Source organism: Petaurus breviceps, unplaced genomic scaffold (genome assembly GCF_028583685.1).
Source record: "Petaurus breviceps papuanus isolate PSGF00001 unplaced genomic scaffold, PetGlider_PUasm1.0 37, whole genome shotgun sequence".
In the NCBI taxonomy this organism is placed as follows: Eukaryota; Metazoa; Chordata; class Mammalia; order Diprotodontia; family Petauridae; genus Petaurus; species Petaurus breviceps.
Window position 1 is genome coordinate 20,377,497 of NW_027186296.1, and position 19,286 is coordinate 20,396,782.

A 19,286-nucleotide genomic window follows, 5' to 3' on the forward strand; every position below is an offset into this window, starting at 1 on the left:
TATATTTTTTAAAAACTTCTCACCTTGATTTTCATCTTCTTCCTTTGGTGTTTGTTCCAATAGCGTATCCAAAGCCCTTGTGTAGTCTTTCATTACCCAATAAGCAAGACTACGCAGGAAGGGATCAGGATGTAATCTACTACAATTGAATCCTGAGCTATCTTTCTGACAACCCAAAATCTTCTCATATAGGATGGATATATAGGTGGATGATGTCTCAAATTCAGATTCATACAAACGAGCAATAATCATGGCTAGCTGGATGTCTTCCATTTTTTCAAGACACACCTGCAAATAATAATTTTTAAAATTCCTAAACATTGGTTTTTAAAGAATTTGTCTATCTTAGCGATATACTGAATGTAAACTTTCTGATGACAGGGAATATTTTTGGTTTTTCTTTGCTTTACCAAAACTTCGCACAGTATTTGACATGTAGTAAGCATGACACACAGTAAACAATAAATTCTTAATTGACTGATATTTAAACAATACAACTATTTTGTATCAAAAATCAAATTGAAATAGTTGTGTAACTGAGTAGAGCAAAACAGTAGATATTATCTGGCAATTTATAAATTTAACAAGTTTAAGTCAAAGAATAGAAAACTTATTTTTAAAAACCCAGGCTAATGTAAATCAACAACACAAATTTATATAATTTCAATTTAAAAACACGAGTTTCTAAATTCCCAAAGAGTTCCCAATATAATCATTATCATCAACTATTAAAAAATATACCAACACAAACAGCACAAGGAGAGATACCTTACCAAGTAGCATAAAAGTATCCTGCTCCCAAAGAGAGCTTGCTGTCCAAAATCATTTTTCTTTTTTTTTTTTTTTTGTGCTAAACTTTGCTATAACTTCAGTATCTACAGGACAAATAGACCTAAGCATCATGAGAGTTTTAGCATTTGTGAATTTGATGTTCTCTGGAATATGAAATTTTAAGAACCCCCTACCCTATTTAGAAACAGAGCAATAATTAAGTGACCGTATAGTACTCAAACTACTACAACATGAACCAGGAAACCAATAATATCATGTCATTACTTTGTCTATATTTATTTACAAGTAATAAGCTAAAAAAAAAAACTCGGAAGTCCCACACCCCAACACCTAGCATTTTACCAGTGAGCCCCAGAGAGCATAAGTGACTTGCCAATGGTCTACAAAGGTATGGAGCTAAGCCAGAAGGTGAACCCAAGTCCTAAGACTCTAAATCCAGAATTCTTCCCCCTCAACAACAATGCTTCTTTATAAAAGCACTGCTGAACTTCTGAAGCACTAAATCCTTCCAAGATATATACATATAAAAAGATGACAAGGTCCATTCTATGATCTCTTAGGCTTGTGTTCTCTAATCCATCATTTAAAATATATCATTCATACCTCTATGGCATCTTTCAAAGAACCAGCCAAGAGGAAAAAGGCTGCCGACTGTTCAAAACGTTGTTTTCCTAATAAGGAAAAAGCATTTTTCAAAGCAGCCTTACGCCACCTATCTTCACTAAAATTGTGGCTGAAAAACGCAGTCATTTTTTCATCATGTTGTGACCTACAAACAAAAGAGAGTTTAAACCAAACTTAGGTATATTGTTTCATTCACAGAGCAATGATTTAAGTCAACAATGAAATTTGGAAAAAAAAAGTTTTTTAATCTCTACAAATAAATAATTACTTCAGTTAGAAGTATTTAACATCAGACTTTTTATGCTTCTCTTTGCTTCCTGAATTCTTTTGACACAGAAAGCTAATATTTTACATTCTTCTAGAACCTGCTACCTTTACAAGACTGTCTCTATCTTTCAATAAAATAGGTAGAAACCCAATCCAAAGATGAGAAAACTGAGATGTGATAAAGTGAAATGATCATTCAAGTTCACATAGCTAGATAACTGACAAAATTAAATACAAAACTTCCAAGACTCACACTCAAAGAAATCTTCTTTTTCATGGATCACGTTACTGTAACTTACCTAAACAGACCCCATACCACTGCTTTCTTCTTCATAGCAAGGTAAAACAATGCAGCATCCAAGGCATCATTGTTCCTCTGAAAAGATGCTTTAGCAACCTAACGAGTAGGTAAAACAAAAATATTCAATTCTGAGAAAATTCAAGTTTGCAGAATATTCAAAGACAGGGAAAGAAAGGGTAGAACTTTTAATCAATGTTTCAAATGGTTATTCTTTCTAGTGCTTTATAAAATATTAGTGTCCATTTTTGCAATTCATGAAACTGCACATTAAATTTTTATATGAATAGTGGCTTACATATAAGAGGTACTTAAATGCTTCTAGAATGAATAAATTTTACAGATACAGGTTGCTGACTTACTGTATTAAAATTTTAATTTACTTTGAAAAAAGAAACTGTCATGAAAGGAAAAAGAAAATATTCCTAATTATTTGTTTAGAACACATCTTGCCCTTCTCTAGCACATTTCAGTCATGAATTACATTTTATATCACCATGTCATAGATTTAATTTGGAGTCTCTTTGAACAAGAACCTCAAACAACTGCGTATGCCTCCACCACATTTTTCAGGGCTTATAAACTCCCTCCCCATCAAAAAATAAGTAGCACAGACATGAATTATGAAATCAAGTCAGAAAAGCCTTTGTGTAAAAAAAAAAAAAGTCAAGTACTTATCTTGTAATACCACTTTCACAATCTCTAACAGCTTGGAAATAAAATTCTGGACCTCTCCCCAAGAAGTTAAAATTTTCAATGATAACAGAGGAAGTTGCATTTACCTCAGAAATGTGAATTTCTCACCCCAAAATAAGCAATGTATTCAGTGCTACACTTATTTACTCCTTAAATCAAATTACCTTTTCAATGCACCTTCGAAGTGTGTTAATATTCCTGACCCACCAACCTATCCCCATAGCTCTTAGTTCAGACCACTGAGGGTCTCCTCGCTGAATAGCAGGAATCATATTAATTAGTTCTTCCTCAGCCTCAGAATGAAACGCCCAGGCAAAGTGACATGTGGACACACCTGAAGAGGCATCAGACAATATATATACAAAATTACCATAGGTCAAAACCAGCAAAAAATACAATTTTTTTTTTTGTTATTTTAGGGTTCTTCTTCATTAATTCAATCATTTCAAAACCAAGTCAGATGGGAAGGGAAGACAGTAGGTTTAAACTATAAATTTCCTTAATATAAAAGTCAAGGAGTAAAGAACCTGGTGGAAAAACACCTAGCTTTTCTAAAACCAGAAGAAATCTGCTGGGTCTTCAAAAGCACACACATTTATCACTTGGAAGAGAAAATATTTGAAGAAAGAGACTAAGAACTATAGCAAACACATAGTCAACTTTGAAATAGTAAAAATCTAAACTAAGCTAAAAAGCCACTTACTATGCATATATGCCCTGGAATTATTCCAACAATGTCACCTAGGCAAGTGCTATTATACTATGCTGTCCTATATAATACTGAGCACTCAATTACTCCCATCTTCACTCCCTTCTAACCATGCAGCACTTATCACTGGTAGAATAAGGGTCTGGAATGGAAAGAGAGTCAAAGAAAACATCAATTTCATTATAATTCAATTTAGTTTAACAAATCATAAATAATAAGCAAGAGTGTTATTGGTTCGATAATTTATCATCCCTTTTTTGCTTTCTTTTTCATATTTGCTTAATTATATATTTGAATACTTTTGATTTTAGAAAGGAAAATAAAATGTATTATAGTCAAAAGTCAGAAGTAAACCTCTAATTCTGATTTTACTCTAGTTTTGGACTTTTAAAAAGAACTTATGAATCTAAAAATCATCTTCTGGTGGTGCTTGACCTGGGAAATTTTTAACTCGGAAAGGCTGACCCTATTGTTTAAAGGCTTTACCTGGAAAAAACACAAAATATGGCCTAATTACTTCCTTCATCAGAAATCCATCAGAAATTATTAGAATTAATCCAATGCAGAAAGGGTAATTAAAAGAAAGAGCTTAGAAACAAAGCAAAATAGGACCAGTCTAATAAACATTCACAAGAACTTATTCTAGAGGCAAAGAAAGGATCTATGACAACTAAGTGTAATCCTTACTATCTGATAGTCATTATTAAGATTTTCAAAATTGTTTTCCAATGTGGCAGAATTCGCATGCAGTTAAAAATGTCCCAACAGACTATCATTTCATGTTTTCACTTAAAAAGATCATTTTTAAACTATTTTTAAATAATAGTAACTCTTACATTTTTAAATATTTTATTCATATTTTCCATGCTAAAGACCTAGACAGTTTGATGAATGATAATCTTTATTCAACATAGATGTTTTTTCTTGAAACTGGGTTGTACTGGGTGTACCAGAACACACAATGGACTCTGCTTTGATATTATCAGCTTAGAAAAAGACAAAAAGGATTTTGGCAATGCCCAGACCCAGTTTTGTAGTGTTTTTTTTTTAACTTAAACTTTAAACTTAAAAGACAATGTGTACAACATATGCTGGATTTTTTCAATATTTTGGTTAGTTTCACTGATTTTTTTTTTACTTTTTTTATTCTTCATTATGAGGGCTAGCTCTCTGGTTGGATAGAGTGAAGGATCCATTGGGAAATGTAGATCATATAAAAACAAGAGATGATCAATAAAATGTACTAATTTTTAAAAGATAATTAATCAATTTTCATACTTCTTAAAACTCTGACTTGATTTTATTTAAACAATTCTCTATAGCTGAATTTATGCACAGGAAATTACAAACAGCCCTCGTGATAGTAATATTCCAATATGTAGTATTCTTATATTTTTAAAATGACAATTTAAAGAACAAAATTGGGGCAGCTAGGTGGTGCAGTGAATAGAGCACTGGCCCTGGAGTCAGGAGGACCTGAGTTCAAATCCTGCCTCAGACACTTAACACTTACTAGCCATGTGACTTTGGGCAAGTCACTTAACCCCTATTACCCTACTTTCCCTTCTCCAAAAAGAAAAAAAAAAAGGAACAAAATTAATTGATATTATTTTAAGTCCTCCTTATTTGAATTTTAAATTTCTAAACTTCTAATTTTTAAGTTGGAATAGATTACTTAAACCAAGTCTTTAGGCTCAAAGTCTAAATATGATTACAAAACAGGTTCCTCCTCAAATAAAGTTATCACAGATGAATACTGATAAAGTAGTACTGAAAACTGACTCATTTAACAAAATGAGTTAAATACTCATTTTGTTATATGAGAGTGCCGTTAAACTACTTATTACTAAAACATCGCACAAACCACAAAAAGCAGTACAATTCACATGAGGTGAGGATGGAATTATGGTGAAATCTGAAAATGAAGGGTTTTGCCATAATTCAAGCCTTGTGAACCTCATGATTAGACACTAGCTTAGTTATTTAACCTCGTTAAGTATAGGACTAGGCGCTACCAAACTCCAGGTCTATTAATAGCCTATAAGACTTTAAGGGTCAATAAGAAGTACATGCATAGACAAGTATACAACTGTAACTATTTTTATATGAATATTAAAACAACTTCAACACTAACCATCATGCAAAAGTTAAAATATTTTCAGTCAGAAAGGAATACCTTGATGAAGTAGTTGTACTCGATATAAAGGAGGTAATGATGTCAAAAGGCATGTGTGTAACCTCATTGCCAATAAATATCTCAATCCACATTCATCTAATGTATCTCTTCCTATAGGAGAGGGGAAAAATATATTTGAAGAAATGGGCCCAAATTATTGTAAATGTTAAGAAATATAAAAATTATCATTCATTATTGATTTTAAATGGAATAACTGATAACAAAACTTTTGAAAACATAATTTGGTAATATATTCCCCAAAACTCCTCATACTCTTTGATAAAACTAGATAAGAAAAATGGAAAAATTATGTCTTTCCACTTCAGGCAAATAAAGCATATAATAAGTGAAAATAAACGATACAATCTTTAAAATCCATGATGGCAACAAACAAACTATAATGTTTCTGTTACTATAAACAATGTTTTCTCCAAGAAGTTTAGATGAGCCTGAAAAGATACAGCTTAAGTGAAGATGATTTTTCTTATCTGTCATATCTTCTTAAGTAAACATAACTACCTAAACTGCTCGCTTCCGTTAACAGCATGGGGCCACTAAAGTCAAGATTTGAGATCTGAACACAGGAAAATTATTTTTACACAGAGAAATATTCTTTGTCACCATCAAAGACCTAACAAATAGTAAACCCATAAATGGCATACCACTAGTCACAGAAGCAACGAGGCAAGAAAGTATGGTTGCCAGCACACACTCATCACCTAGAAAGACAAAGCTCAGGCATGTTTTAGGGATGATGTCAATAGCTTTTGCTTCTCTGAAAAAAAAAAAACACCTGAAAATAAGAAGAAATATGTTGCTCTTGTGTGAAAATTGTATGACTGATATTTGATCAGTCTTCTTTACAATACAGGGTGTTCCAAAAGTTTTATTGCATTTTTAAGCTATTAAAGCTTAACTATTTTAAAGGTATTAAAACTTTAAAATGCACTAAGACTTTCATGACATCCTATGCACTATTTGTAGGCTGGTTATTTGATTAATACATAATTTTGCATTAAAAGATTTCTTTCAGATTTCAGTAGGCCTAATTTCTTTAAGAATGACAAAAAGAAAAAAATACATATAGCAAAAGTGTAAAATGGCTTTGGTGAGTTTTATTACATTAAACATTTCTTTGCACCGAATTAATGCAAAAGAAAAATGCCCTAGGATATCCTAGAACATGAAAAAGAGAAAGCTATAGAGAACTAAATAACAGTATTCATTTATATTCTGAAGAGCTTAGTATGGGTGGTAGAGATAAGTAATATATACATACAGTAAATTACTTACCTTTACATCCATTTCTTAAATAAAGAGCAACAAAATTTGTTACAGAATGCAAAGATTAAACGTAATGAAGAACTTTCTAAATTATGAGGCACTGAAACATCTAAAATACAGTTGAAGAATCAATTTCTCTTGTCATTTTGAGGTATGAGATAATAGAATCTTATTAAGCTTAGGCATGCCTAGAAGCAGAAGGAATAGCTTAACTGATCTCACAAGGTTTTTTTTTTTTCCAGCTTTATGAGTCTATGATAAAATTCAAAATTGGGCTATCACAGAAATAGCATCTATACAAAAAGAACTAGAACAAGTAAATGGAGGGGAAAAGTACAGTTAGTCCGTGAAGAACTATGAATCACAAACTGTTTTAAGTCTGTTGAAGTATTCCTTCATACAATTCTTTTTTCTTTTATGCAATTTTTAATCAAAGAGCAGAATCATTTTAGAGGATAATCACTAAACCAAAACTACTTAGTCTTAATATAAAACAAGTCATATGTACATGAAAATCAAATTTCTAATGCATAATCTGATTAAAGACTCACAATATACTGGAAAACAGAAAGGAGATATCTAAGTAATTACCCCCTGATACCTTTCTTGCCTTTTCATATACTGTTTGTTTCAGAATACTAAATATTTATTAATGAAGCTTAAGTTTTTTGGTTTCTTTATGGGGGAACCAGACTAGTTAAACTCCTGTACTAAAGTGGATTAATATTTACCATACTAATATAGACTTATAGTGGCGTGGGTCACTTGTCCAGGATCACAAAGCCATTATGTCAAAGTTAAAGTCTTCTTACTTTAAGAAGGAGAACTCTTGATAACTACACATGCTGCTTCTTCTACCAATGAAATTTTAAGTTTATACATACAGTAATTAAATGATGTTAGAATATCAAAGTTGGAATGTACAACTCACTATTTTATTTATATTTCTAATAGTTAAGACTTTTTATTTAATACAAATACTAACCTGAGTGACTCTTGTCTCTGTGTTCATCAAGTTCGGTGCTGGTGGTAGCCACGGTATCAGCCAAAGCTACAAGGAACATCTGCTCCAAACGGGTAAGGCCTGGAAGACTTGAGTGCATAAGATGGCTTGAAAGTACACTGGCATGTTCTTGACCAAAGTAAGATGGTCCATACTGAGAAAGATTAATCACTTTGGATTTGCTTTCTCTCTTTTCTGGCTCTAAGTCAATAAAATCATCTGTTGTTATGGCCTGGATCTGAAATAGGTCTGAATACTGGTCTTCTTTTGTGCTCTTAGTAGAATCTTCATAGTCCTGCGATATTTTAGTACTTTCTTCAGAAATTCTGTAAGTTGTATCTTGATCTGCTGCAAGCAGTGCATACAATGGGAGTGGAGGGATAGAATCAATCTCAGTATAATCCCGAGTACCATCTTTTCCTATTGTGACTGTATCTTTTGCAGTACTGCCACTTACACTAATGGTTCGAGAAAGATGCCTCTTAGCTCCTTCTCCAGTCTCAGCATCCCTAACTATTGCAACCTCCCCTGCAATACATTTAACTAAATGAGAGAGGATGGCTTTAGCCCTGCGAACTTTCCCTAAATCCATCAATTCCAATAACTGGGTTGGATGATACTGTGGAAGAGTTGGGGAAAGTACATGAGCAGCTTCAAACAAGCCACCATCCTGAACGACAGCTGGTGTGCCAAACACATCATCTGTAATAGCTGTTCCTTCAAGTACACTTTTCCTCATCCCCATGCTGGATTTAAAAGATGCAGGAGGGTCCACTGTAGACTCTTCAGCAGTGGGAGTATCAATTTCATGGTCACCATATCTGATAGCATGTTTCCACTGTGCATAAACGTGCATTTCACAGTCCATTCCCACCACCAGTATACCATCTCTCACCCAAGAGAGAGAAACTGGCAGTGAAGGTGTACCATCAACAGAAGATACTAAGTCTATTGATCTCAGGAGAACCCACCTTGACTTTATTCCTTGTTTGATACTACCACCTAATGGCAAAGTAATAACAGCTATGCCATCTTTGCTATTTGTCTGCTCCGTCACAATTCCAGAAAGCCGCCCATACATGAAGATGTTAGCACCAACTCCCACTGTGAGTATATGAGAGCCATCCTCTTTTGATACCCAGTCCAAATGTACTAAATGTTTGATGTTAGGCATAAGATACCGGTCTTTACTCAAAATGGCTTCTGATTTACTATATACAAAGAGATTACTATCAACACTAACTCTTGAATCAAGGACACTACCAACCTTAATTAAATCATCAAGATGAACTGTTTGCTCTAAAACCCATTCTGATCCTCCAGTAGATTCACACTCAAATATACACACATGCATAGAGAATTCTTTAGAAACATAGCCATTGTGCTGGATAGGCTGCTTGTAGGCTACTGCAAGTCGGCCTGTATAGGAACAACTAACAGCAACTGGTCTTCCCACAATGCTCACTGTACTGCTGCTATCTTCTCCTTCATCATTCATCAAAGGCCATTTATTCCAATGATAGGTTTCTTTCCCATTACTTCTACCATTTTGATCTCCTTCTACATGACATTTCCAGAATCGTACTCGGTTATCAGAACAAGTTGTAACCACTAAATAAGGTGCAAGGCAGACAGGGTAAATTGAAGAAGAACTCAGATGACCTATAAGAGAAATAAAGGTTGTAATATTAATGCCATAAACTAGTACACAAAGCCAATTCTGATTTGTGTGGGAAAATTTAAAGTCACTGCCAATGTCTTTTAGACAGTAGTTTCACACTGCCCTCTACTGGTATCCCACAATCTTTTCTAACACCAAATGCAAGTGAATTGTCAGCCTATAAAAACTAGAAATGTTATGTATCCTCAAAAATAGGAATTTTCAGAACCATTCCAGTCTATTTTAAAATAGTAAATTAAAAATGAAGCTGGCATTCAACTTGTAGATTTTAAAAGCAATGAGGCAAAAATAACAGTCAAATTTAGCTATTCTCAGCAATACAATGATTTAAGACAATTCCAAAGGACTCACGATGAAAAATGCTATCCATCTTCAGAGGAAAAAACTGATGAAGTCTGAATGCAGATCAAAGCATGCATGCTCTTTTTCACTTATTTTGTGACTTTTTTTTGATCAGTGCTTTTTTTTCACAATATGACTAATATGGAAATGTTTTCCATGACTGCACATACATCAAAGTGCTTACTATCTCAAGGATAGGGGCAGGGAGGAGGGAGAGAATCTGGAACTCATAATTACTTTTTTTAAATGTTAAACACTGTTTTTATATGCAATTTGGAAAACAATTATTTAAAAAACTGACTCAAATTATTTCCTTCCTCAAATATGTTAACATAAACTGCTTTACCCCAGAACTGTGATCAGATCTACCCTAGACTACTTCAGTCAAAGAGACTTGATGAGTAATAAGATCACAATAAAATTATTTAGAACTGGAAGGCACTCTTTGCAGCAACCTAGTCTAAATTCTCTTTTTGAAGATGAAAAAATTGAGACCCAAAATGGTTAAATGACTTACCCAAGGTAATAAAGGCAGGATTTAAACCCAGGTCCTCTGACTTCAAAGTCAATTTTCTCCACTGTACTATGCTGCTACTTCTGCTTCTACTCCATCATAAAATTTATGAGGGGATGGCTAGGCAACACAGTGAGTAAAGCGCCGGCCCCAGAGTCAGAAGGACCCGAGTTCAGTTCTGGCCTCAGACACTTAACACCCACACAAAAAAACTAGCCATGTAACCTTGAATAAGTTACTTAACCCCAATTGCCCTCCAAAAGGGAAAAAAAAAATTTTTATACCAATTTGTATCCTTCTCCTAAACTATTTTCAAATAGTCTACTCCCATAGATTCAACTACTTTTTTTTCCCATTCCAAAACTCCCTTTAACATTTAGTAATAGCTTTCCTATCCACTACTTATTTAAGTCAATCTAAAAATATTCATTATCTACTTAGAGATAGAGTTAAAATAAAGGGCTGGAGCAAAATCTATTATGGTTCAGCTGAAATAAAAAAGAAGGGGTAGCAATCATGATGTCAGACAAAGCAAAAATAGACCTAATTAAAAGAGATAATCAAAAAACTACATTTTGCTAAAAGGTGCCATAAACAATGAAGTAATACAAAAAAATTTTACAGCAAGTTTCTCTAATAAAGGCCTCATTTCTTAAATATATAGGGAATTGACTCAAATTTATAAAAATAAGAGCTGTTCTCCAAATGATAAATGGTCAAAACATATGAACAGGCAATTTTCAGAAGAATAAATCTATAGTCATATGCTCTAAATCACTATCAATTAAAGACTATCAGATTATCTAACATGACAGAAAAGGAAAACAACAAGTGATGAAGATGATGAGGGAAAAATACTGGTCTCACAATTCTGGAGAGCAATTTGGAACTATGCCCAAAGGTCTATAAAATGGTGACTACCCTTTAACTGAGCAATACCACTACCAGATCTGTATTTCAAAGAGATTAAACACAAAAGAAACTATATGTACAAAAATATTTATAGCAGCTCTTTTTGAGGGGGCAAAGAATTGGAAACTGAGGGGATGCTTATCAACTGGGGAATGGCTGAACAAGCTGTGTCATACAATCAAATGTGCTATGGGAAATGAGGGGAAGGGGAGGATTTCAGAAAAACATGGCAAGACCTATATAAACAGAGACAAAGTGAAGTGAGAAGAACCAGATCACTGTCCACAGTAACAGCAACATTATAATGAGGATCAACTGTGAAAAATTTGGCTACTCTAATCAATACAATGATCCAAGACAATTCTAAGTGACTCATGATGAAAAAAAGCTATATAACTCCAAAGAAAGAACTGAAGATCTCTGAGTGCAAACAAGTATAATTTTCTCACTTTCTTTTACTTGATTTTTTTTTTGCAATAAGGCTAATTATAAATATTTTTACATTGTTTGCATTCTCAGTGGGTGATGAAGGGGGTGGAAGGGAAGGAGATAATTTGGAATTCAAAATTTAAAAAGAAAAGAATGTCCAAAATAAATAAATAATGATTTTTTAAAGAGAAAGAAAAGTAAAAATAAATTAGCTTTAACATCCTGGGAAATTAGTCAAAAAAAGACAGACCAAGTGTGAAATGGACCAAGAATGACAACAGCCTGAGAGATCAAGAGAGTAAAAGCATAGTAGATAGACACTTTGTGGCAGAGAAAAATGAGAAGGTTACTATCATGAATTTATTGGCTATTAATTTGACATTAACCTATAACAGATGGGATAATTTATCTAATCAAACATATTTTTATATATTACATATTTCTAAGTCTAAATAAAGTCTTACTCTGACAAAATAGCAGATTCAAAGAGACAAATTTGGTGTTCACATTTTTTAATCAAAAAATATCCTGTATTATCATGGCCATCCTAATACAAAAAACTAAAATAGGGTAAGAGGCTCTCACCTTAACAATTAAATTTCAGTTAAACTAATACAATTTATTTTAGAGAACTATTTTTAAGAGGTAGAAAATATTATCTGGCAGCAGGAAAATACTTCTTTCAGTAGACCATGAGGCTTTGCAACAGTATACACATGTCATATATAATGAAACACAAAATAATTCCATCACAATCACCAAAAATCACTATCAAGCATATTAGGTAACAAAAGCTAAAATACCTGCTGAAGGTGTTGCTCTAATTACTTCAACTCCATCTGGAAGGTCAAGTGGTTGACTATAGACAAGACTAGAACTCAGAATGAGTTTGCTAGCAGTCTGGAGATTAGCAATAGATGAAGAATGTGGCATAGAACTTATACTAGGAGAAGTTTCTGGAGAAGAATCTATGTTCTTTTGCCCGGGAACTGTAAGTAGACTCTCTGATGAAGAAATTTCAGTTTTAGCTTTGAGGGATTAAAAAAAATACACATTTAATTAGATTCAGCAAACGTGATGTACGGAAACATTTAGTACCCTACCCCCTTTAAAGTATTTTGGAAATATAAAAAACTTTCAACTATTCCAAGGCTCATGATCCAATCTCTGGATTCTCACTTTGATTCAGTAATCTGATACTCACCTGTTAGTCACTTAGTGTCGAGGACCAAGACCTCAAATTCCAATTATGGAACTTGCTACTTGTATGACCTTTAGCAAGTTGTAAAGTTCTTTATCTCTCTGGTCTCCTCCTTTTCACCTAGGCCAGTTTCTTCTTTTAAAAAATTATGGTACTGGCGGGGTGGCTAGGTGATGCAGTGAATAGAGCACTGGCCCTGGAATCAGGAGGACCTGGATTTAAATCCGGCCTCAGACACTTAACACACAAAAATACTAGCCGTGTGACCTTGGGCAAGTTGCTTAACCCCAACTGCCCTCCAAAAAGCAAAAAAAAAAAAAAAAATTATGGTGCTGGGCTAAGTAACGTTTTAAGTTTACTGCCAAATCTAAAGAGCTCTACTGCCCTCATAGGGATGGTGTCAGGACAGAACAACAGAACTACAAAATGCTGATATAGGGAAAGATCTTAAAAGTTTAAGTCCTCGTTTTGTAAATTATAAAACTGAAACACAAAGAGGTTAAAGATAATACTGATTGGGGTAGCTAGGTGGAGCAGTGAATAGAGCACCGACCCTGGGTTCAAATTTGGCCTCAGACACTTAACACACACAAAAAAAAACTAGCCGTGTGACCTTAGGCAAGTCACTTAACCCCAATTGTCCTGCCTTCCAAAAAAAAAAGAGCAAAAAAAATAATAATACTGATAGGTGGAGGAGGAGGCAGGGATTCACCTGAGAACTCCCACAAATCCCTCCAAATTCCTTTAAATAATGACTCTAAACAAATTCTAGGGCAGCAGACCCACAAAAAGATGGACTGAAACAATTTTCTACTCCAAGACAACTTAGGATGTTGGTAGGAAAGGTCTGTTGCACCAGGGTAAAAGAAGAGTGCAGTCCAGTGCAGGCCACACCAGGTCAGATCAGCAAACCAGGAACAGGCTTTAGGGCAACTGAATCAGGGGCAGCATTGGCACTTTCCAGGTCTCTCAGTCCACAGATGGTAAAAGGATCAGATAATGGGTCAGAAGGAGACTTACAAGGGTCCCTTTGCTGGCACCAGGGGCAAGACTCCATTGCATTGCTTATACTTGGATCTGGGTCACAGTCCTGGGTCTTAGTCCCATTTTGAGGAAAAGCAGTAACACAGCAGAGCTTTTGGTCAGGTACAGGGGAGAAGGGATCCAGATACAGTCCCAGGGTTGAAAAGAGTGCTTGTGGTTGCTCACAAACCACTGCACAATACAGGAGAGTAGGAAACACACCTCTCCCGAAATCATACCACCTTCTGAAGAGTCAAAAAGTTACAGGTCCCCTGAATTACCTCTGAAAAAGGTTGCAGAAAAACCTAAGAGCCTGTCTTTCTGTTACAAAAATTAAGAATTACTACTCTCACAATGTCTCTTGAAATCACTAACCAGATAATTTCCATCTCCAGATGACTTTCTAGACTTCAACACCATTTCAACTGAAATCTTATCCTGGAAACTCCCTCAGAGTCTAGGGCCTGCTCATCCTGGAACATCCATCAACCCTTATGTCTTTGTCACAGTGGAAGCTCTGTCCATCACACATGAGTGTGGACCTTTCTACCATTGTTGAATTCATCCAAGGGGCCTTCATTCTTATCCTGGCAATGATTCTGACTTTCCAGATTTCAATATCATGCTCCACACAGGTCCACCCCATATTTCCTGTCTCCAAACCAAACCCCCTCCCCAACCTCCTCAGTTCTCTTTAATGTTGTCTCCCTCTACTAGAATGTAAACCCCTTCAGTGAAAAGACTGTCTTTCTTTTTACTTGTATTTGCATCTCTAGCACTTAGCAGACTAAGGTACATACTAAGGTACTTAATAAATATTTGGTGCCTTGCACTGTCTTGTCTTTCCCATAGAAATCAGGACCAGATCTTCCCATGAATGTTCCTACTATTGTTTCTTTCAGGATAAATATCAGAAAAAAACACAAATGAGACCTCTGTACTTCTGACCTTTCATATCTATCTCACACTTACTCTTAAAATTGTTTTGAGTCTGCGAGTTTTCTGTTTAGTAGGGGAACTGCTTACCAGAACCTCTCACCAAGCAAAATCTGCTTATAAAATAATAAATGTCTCTGCCATACTTTTGAGCTAAAAAAGCAAGTTAGATTTTCTGGGCCTCCTAATACTGCCGTCATGATTGGGCTCCTCCAAGAGCACAAAAGGCAAAAACTGGTGTGGCCATCAGCAATATGCTGAGAGAAGTGTCTACTTTCTTGACCCATTCTCTCCAACCACCATCATCCTTGTTCTACCTCCAGGCCTCTCTACCACCAAGCCTACACAGATGGCATGGTCTGCTAAATCCTACAATGCCACAAGACTCTTCATTCTAATTATCATAACTACGCTTATAAATGTTATGGCCATTTTTTAGGTACAAAAGTAGAAATTCAAATGAACCTGGTAATCTAGGCAATTATAACTTCACAAATACCAACATAAAGAAACCTTCAAAGGGAAGCCAGGTAGCACAGTGAGTAAGAGCACCGGCCCCAGTGTCAGGATGACCTGGGGATCGAATCCAGGCTCAGACACTTAGCACCCACCCAGCAATAACTGGCTATGTAACCTTGAGCAAGTTACTTAACCCCAATTGCTTAGGGGTGGCCAGGTGGCTCAGCGAGTAAGAGCACCGGCCCCAGTGTCAGGATGACCTGGGGATCAAATCTGGGCTCAGACACTTAGCACCACACCCAGAAATAACTGGCCGTGTAACCTTGTGCAAGTTTCTTAATCCCAATTGCTTTAAAAAAAAAAAAAAGAAACCTTCAAGTGTTTGGTCTAAGAGAGACAGTCAAATGACCATAGTATTAATAAAATATGATTAAATTACCCAGAAACCAAATCTTTCAAAACTTTTTAATCATCACAGTTTCTTGCACATATTGTCTCACTGAAATGGAAGACATGTTTCCTCCTGGGAAAGCAGTTTGTATACTTGGAGTGATCCCAGAGGTTCTAGATAACTGACCTGGAAATGTGGAAAGAGTCATGCTAGACTAATGCAAAAAGTGGGTGAGAAAAAAAACATTTATTTAGTTTCATTCTTTGAAGGCTTGCAATGCAAGTCACTGAAGAATTTAAAGTGACACATGGAAGTGAAAAAACAGAGTTGGCAGAGCAAGAAATTGTGTTGTCATTACAAGATGTTGGGATTTCATATACAAAACAAGAAGTAGCCCATATTGGCATCAGAAGCTCAAATGTAGTTTAGGAGACTAAACAAAAGAAAGCAAGATGGAGACCACTGAGAGCAAAGAAAACTGAAAAATTAGAGAATTTGAAGAATACATTGGTATTTCACCTTCAGAAAATGAGATTATAAAACTGGAACCTAATGTTTTGGTTTAACACCTAGTGGTAGTAACATAAAAATTCTAAACATGTTATAACTATATGAAGGAATTACCTGCCAGGAGTAAAATTAGAATATAGTATATCTGTACATCAGACATCTTTCAGAGTCCAAATTTATAGGATACAGGTAAACATTCCTGAAGAACACCAGTCTCTCCCCTTCCCCTGACAAATATCAAGTACAAAGAAATAGGACTAACCAGAAATATTGCCTATTGTTAATTTTATTTGCTATTAGGGGATGGGAATACCATGGATAATCCTCAAGCTTTTTATAATTCACCTTAATATCCCATAAACAAATTATACCAAGATTTCCTTTTTTTTTTCTTTTTGGAGGGGAATTGGGTTTAAGTGACTTGCCCAAGGTCACACAGCTAGTTTTTGTGTTAAGTGTCTGAGGCCGGATTTGAATTCAGGTCCTCCTGACTCAAGGGTTGGTGCTCTATTCACTGCGCCACCTAGCCACCCGAACAAGATTTCTTAAATATAATAAAACTAATTCTTTGATTTTTTTAAAACCTTCCAGAAGTTTATAGAGTGAATGATTAAATCTTATTTATCTTTGTATCTTTTCTAAAGACTAACCAGGTACCTTGCACAATAGGTACTTTAATATTTAATGAGGATTCCTTTCCTACTAAGGTGCTATCACACGATCAAAAATCATAAAGAAAGAGGTAGAAAAAGCCTTGCCCAAGATCAGTCAGATAATTATAGGGCTCAGATATTTGACTCCAAATCTAGTACTCTTTTTCTACTGTACCATAATGTATCACTACTCCTAAAATACCTATCAAGAATCTCCATCTCCCTCCTTTCTGTGAAGTCAATATAGCTCAAAAGTCCAAAATCAAATGCTGGGAATTTGGGCATAATTAGATGTTTTGTACTGTCTCAAAAACAAAATAATCAACTAGCCAGGTTTGTATTAGCTACCAGGCAGAGGGTGGAGAAGAAAGAGTGTAGGCCTACCAAAGGTTACTTTTTTTTTTTTAATCTAGCCTCTGAGACATGAAACAATGTCACTAATTCCATTCATGGCATTTTCAACTTCTAATACATGATTAATTGCTCTTAAAAAATTGAGACATGAAATAACATGCAAACATAAATCGAACCTACAAAATATGTTATCTGATTCAAAATTCCAAAATAAATTCAGGCAAATTTGGTCAAAATTGAATTATGAACATTAATGATGATAAATGACTATGCAACACTTTACATTTTGCAATAACATTTTACATACCTTATGTGGAGCACGTGCTCCATAGACAACAAATTTACTTTCATCTTAAAACTTTTTTCCTTTCTGGCCATGTAACCTTGAGCAAGTTACTTAACCCCAATTGCTTAGGGTAGCCAGGTGGCTCAGCGAGTAAAAGCACTGGCTCCAGTGTCGGGATGACCTGGATCACTGGGCTCAGATACTCAGCACCACACCCAGAAATAACTGGCCGTGTAACCTTGAGCAAGTTACTTAACCCCGATTGCTTATAAAAAAAAAAAAAAAGCTTTTTCCTTCCTCCAATCTTGTTACATTCACTAAGACTCAGTTTAGTATAATGATGGCACACACCTGGCCATCTTTCCAGCACTTGTTTTATTTTCATCTATACCACCACCGCCCACTCCTCCCCATGCCCAGTCACTCTGCTATCCACTAACTGGTCATGACGAGGGAGACAGAATACTTCTTCTTCCTTTGCAACTTTCAAACTCCCTCCGTTCATCATCCCATAACCTCTCCCTTTGAGGTTCATTCAATTCATATTTATCACCCAAACAATATTCTAGTACCTGTTATCTACCAACCTCCAATATGTACACTTCCCTTTTATCCCCATGAGGTCAGTGCCTGGCTCACTCTTCCCTCCTCAATTCCTAACTTTAGCCTGGCAGATTTCAACATACATACTGATGATATTCCCTCCAACACCTGGCTTCCAACATCATCACTCAACTCAATCAAGCTCTTAATTGACAAATGCCTTTCCTCCATCCATATCTTTCTTGACCCCTCTGCAGAACCTGGCACTACTGGCCACCTTCTTTTTCTTGAAGCACTCTTGTCTCTAGGTTTTCATGTCACTCTTCTCTCCAGATATTCCTCCTGCTGACTCTTCATCCATGTCCCACCCACTAAGCATGTCCCATGCCTTCTCTTCTCTATGCTCAAAGTTCCCAAACTGTGCACTGTTGGACACACAGGGATACTTGACATCCATTGGAGAGAGCTCTGACTACTTGCTTAGGATACTACTACTAGCTCACAGCTTGAAAATTAGGTTGTCACATGATATTCTCCAATGTTTGAGAGGTTTCTTGTTTACTTATACTTTCAATAAGGCCAGTAATTCATGTAACTCCATCATTTAAGAGGTCAGATTTTTGCAATGCTAGGTTTTCAATGGTTGCTAAATACCATGCAAAAATCAATGTGGTAAATGACAGTGGAGATATTCCATCCAATTCCAAGTTTTAAAGAGTTGTGCAGTGCCCAACAGGCACATACATCCCATTAGTAAGTAATCATGTTTGTTTAAAAATGACATGAATTTTTTTCTTTCAGTCTATGAGTATTTTTTCAAATAGCTAACAAGACATTAGGACACAAATACATATTAAGGGTTTGGAACCAACTACTTAATAAAAAGAACTGTTAGGTGTCTCTTTTGGCCTAGAGAAAATGTGAAAAAATTACTGAAACTCTGAGGCAGAGGTTCCCCAACTTATTTGGCCTACCATCAAAATAAAATAAAGTATTTTTTTAATGACACATCTTAAATTTAATAATTTATTGTAAATTTGTGGGGATTTTCCTGCATTGGTATTTTGATGATGCAATATTGCCTCATGCATCCGTAGTATTGTAAACAAGTCATCACACACATATTGCTACTGATGTATGCTGGACTTCCTGACAATGCGTGACACACTCACCTGCTAACATTTGCTTGTTAAGACCCGTCTG

At 35.3% G+C, this 19,286-nt stretch overlaps 1 protein-coding gene across 3 annotated transcripts in view; it reads right to left on the reverse strand.

Moving 5' to 3' along the window:
* The window catches only part of DMXL2 (Dmx like 2), a 156,256-nt gene that overhangs the window by 48,016 nt on the left and 88,954 nt on the right, over positions 1 to 19,286 (reverse strand). For all 3 annotated transcript variants that reach the window (XM_069098053.1, XM_069098052.1, XM_069098054.1), the window contains exons 17-23: positions 12,531 to 12,755; positions 7,832 to 9,511; positions 5,563 to 5,673; positions 2,842 to 3,011; positions 1,983 to 2,080; positions 1,396 to 1,561; positions 24 to 288 (exon numbers count right to left, since the gene is read on the reverse strand). In XM_069098053.1, coding sequence (XP_068954154.1) covers positions 24 to 288; positions 1,396 to 1,561; positions 1,983 to 2,080; positions 2,842 to 3,011; positions 5,563 to 5,673; positions 7,832 to 9,511; positions 12,531 to 12,755 — 2,715 coding nt within the window. The remainder of the gene's footprint in view (positions 1 to 23; positions 289 to 1,395; positions 1,562 to 1,982; positions 2,081 to 2,841; positions 3,012 to 5,562; positions 5,674 to 7,831; positions 9,512 to 12,530; positions 12,756 to 19,286) is intronic.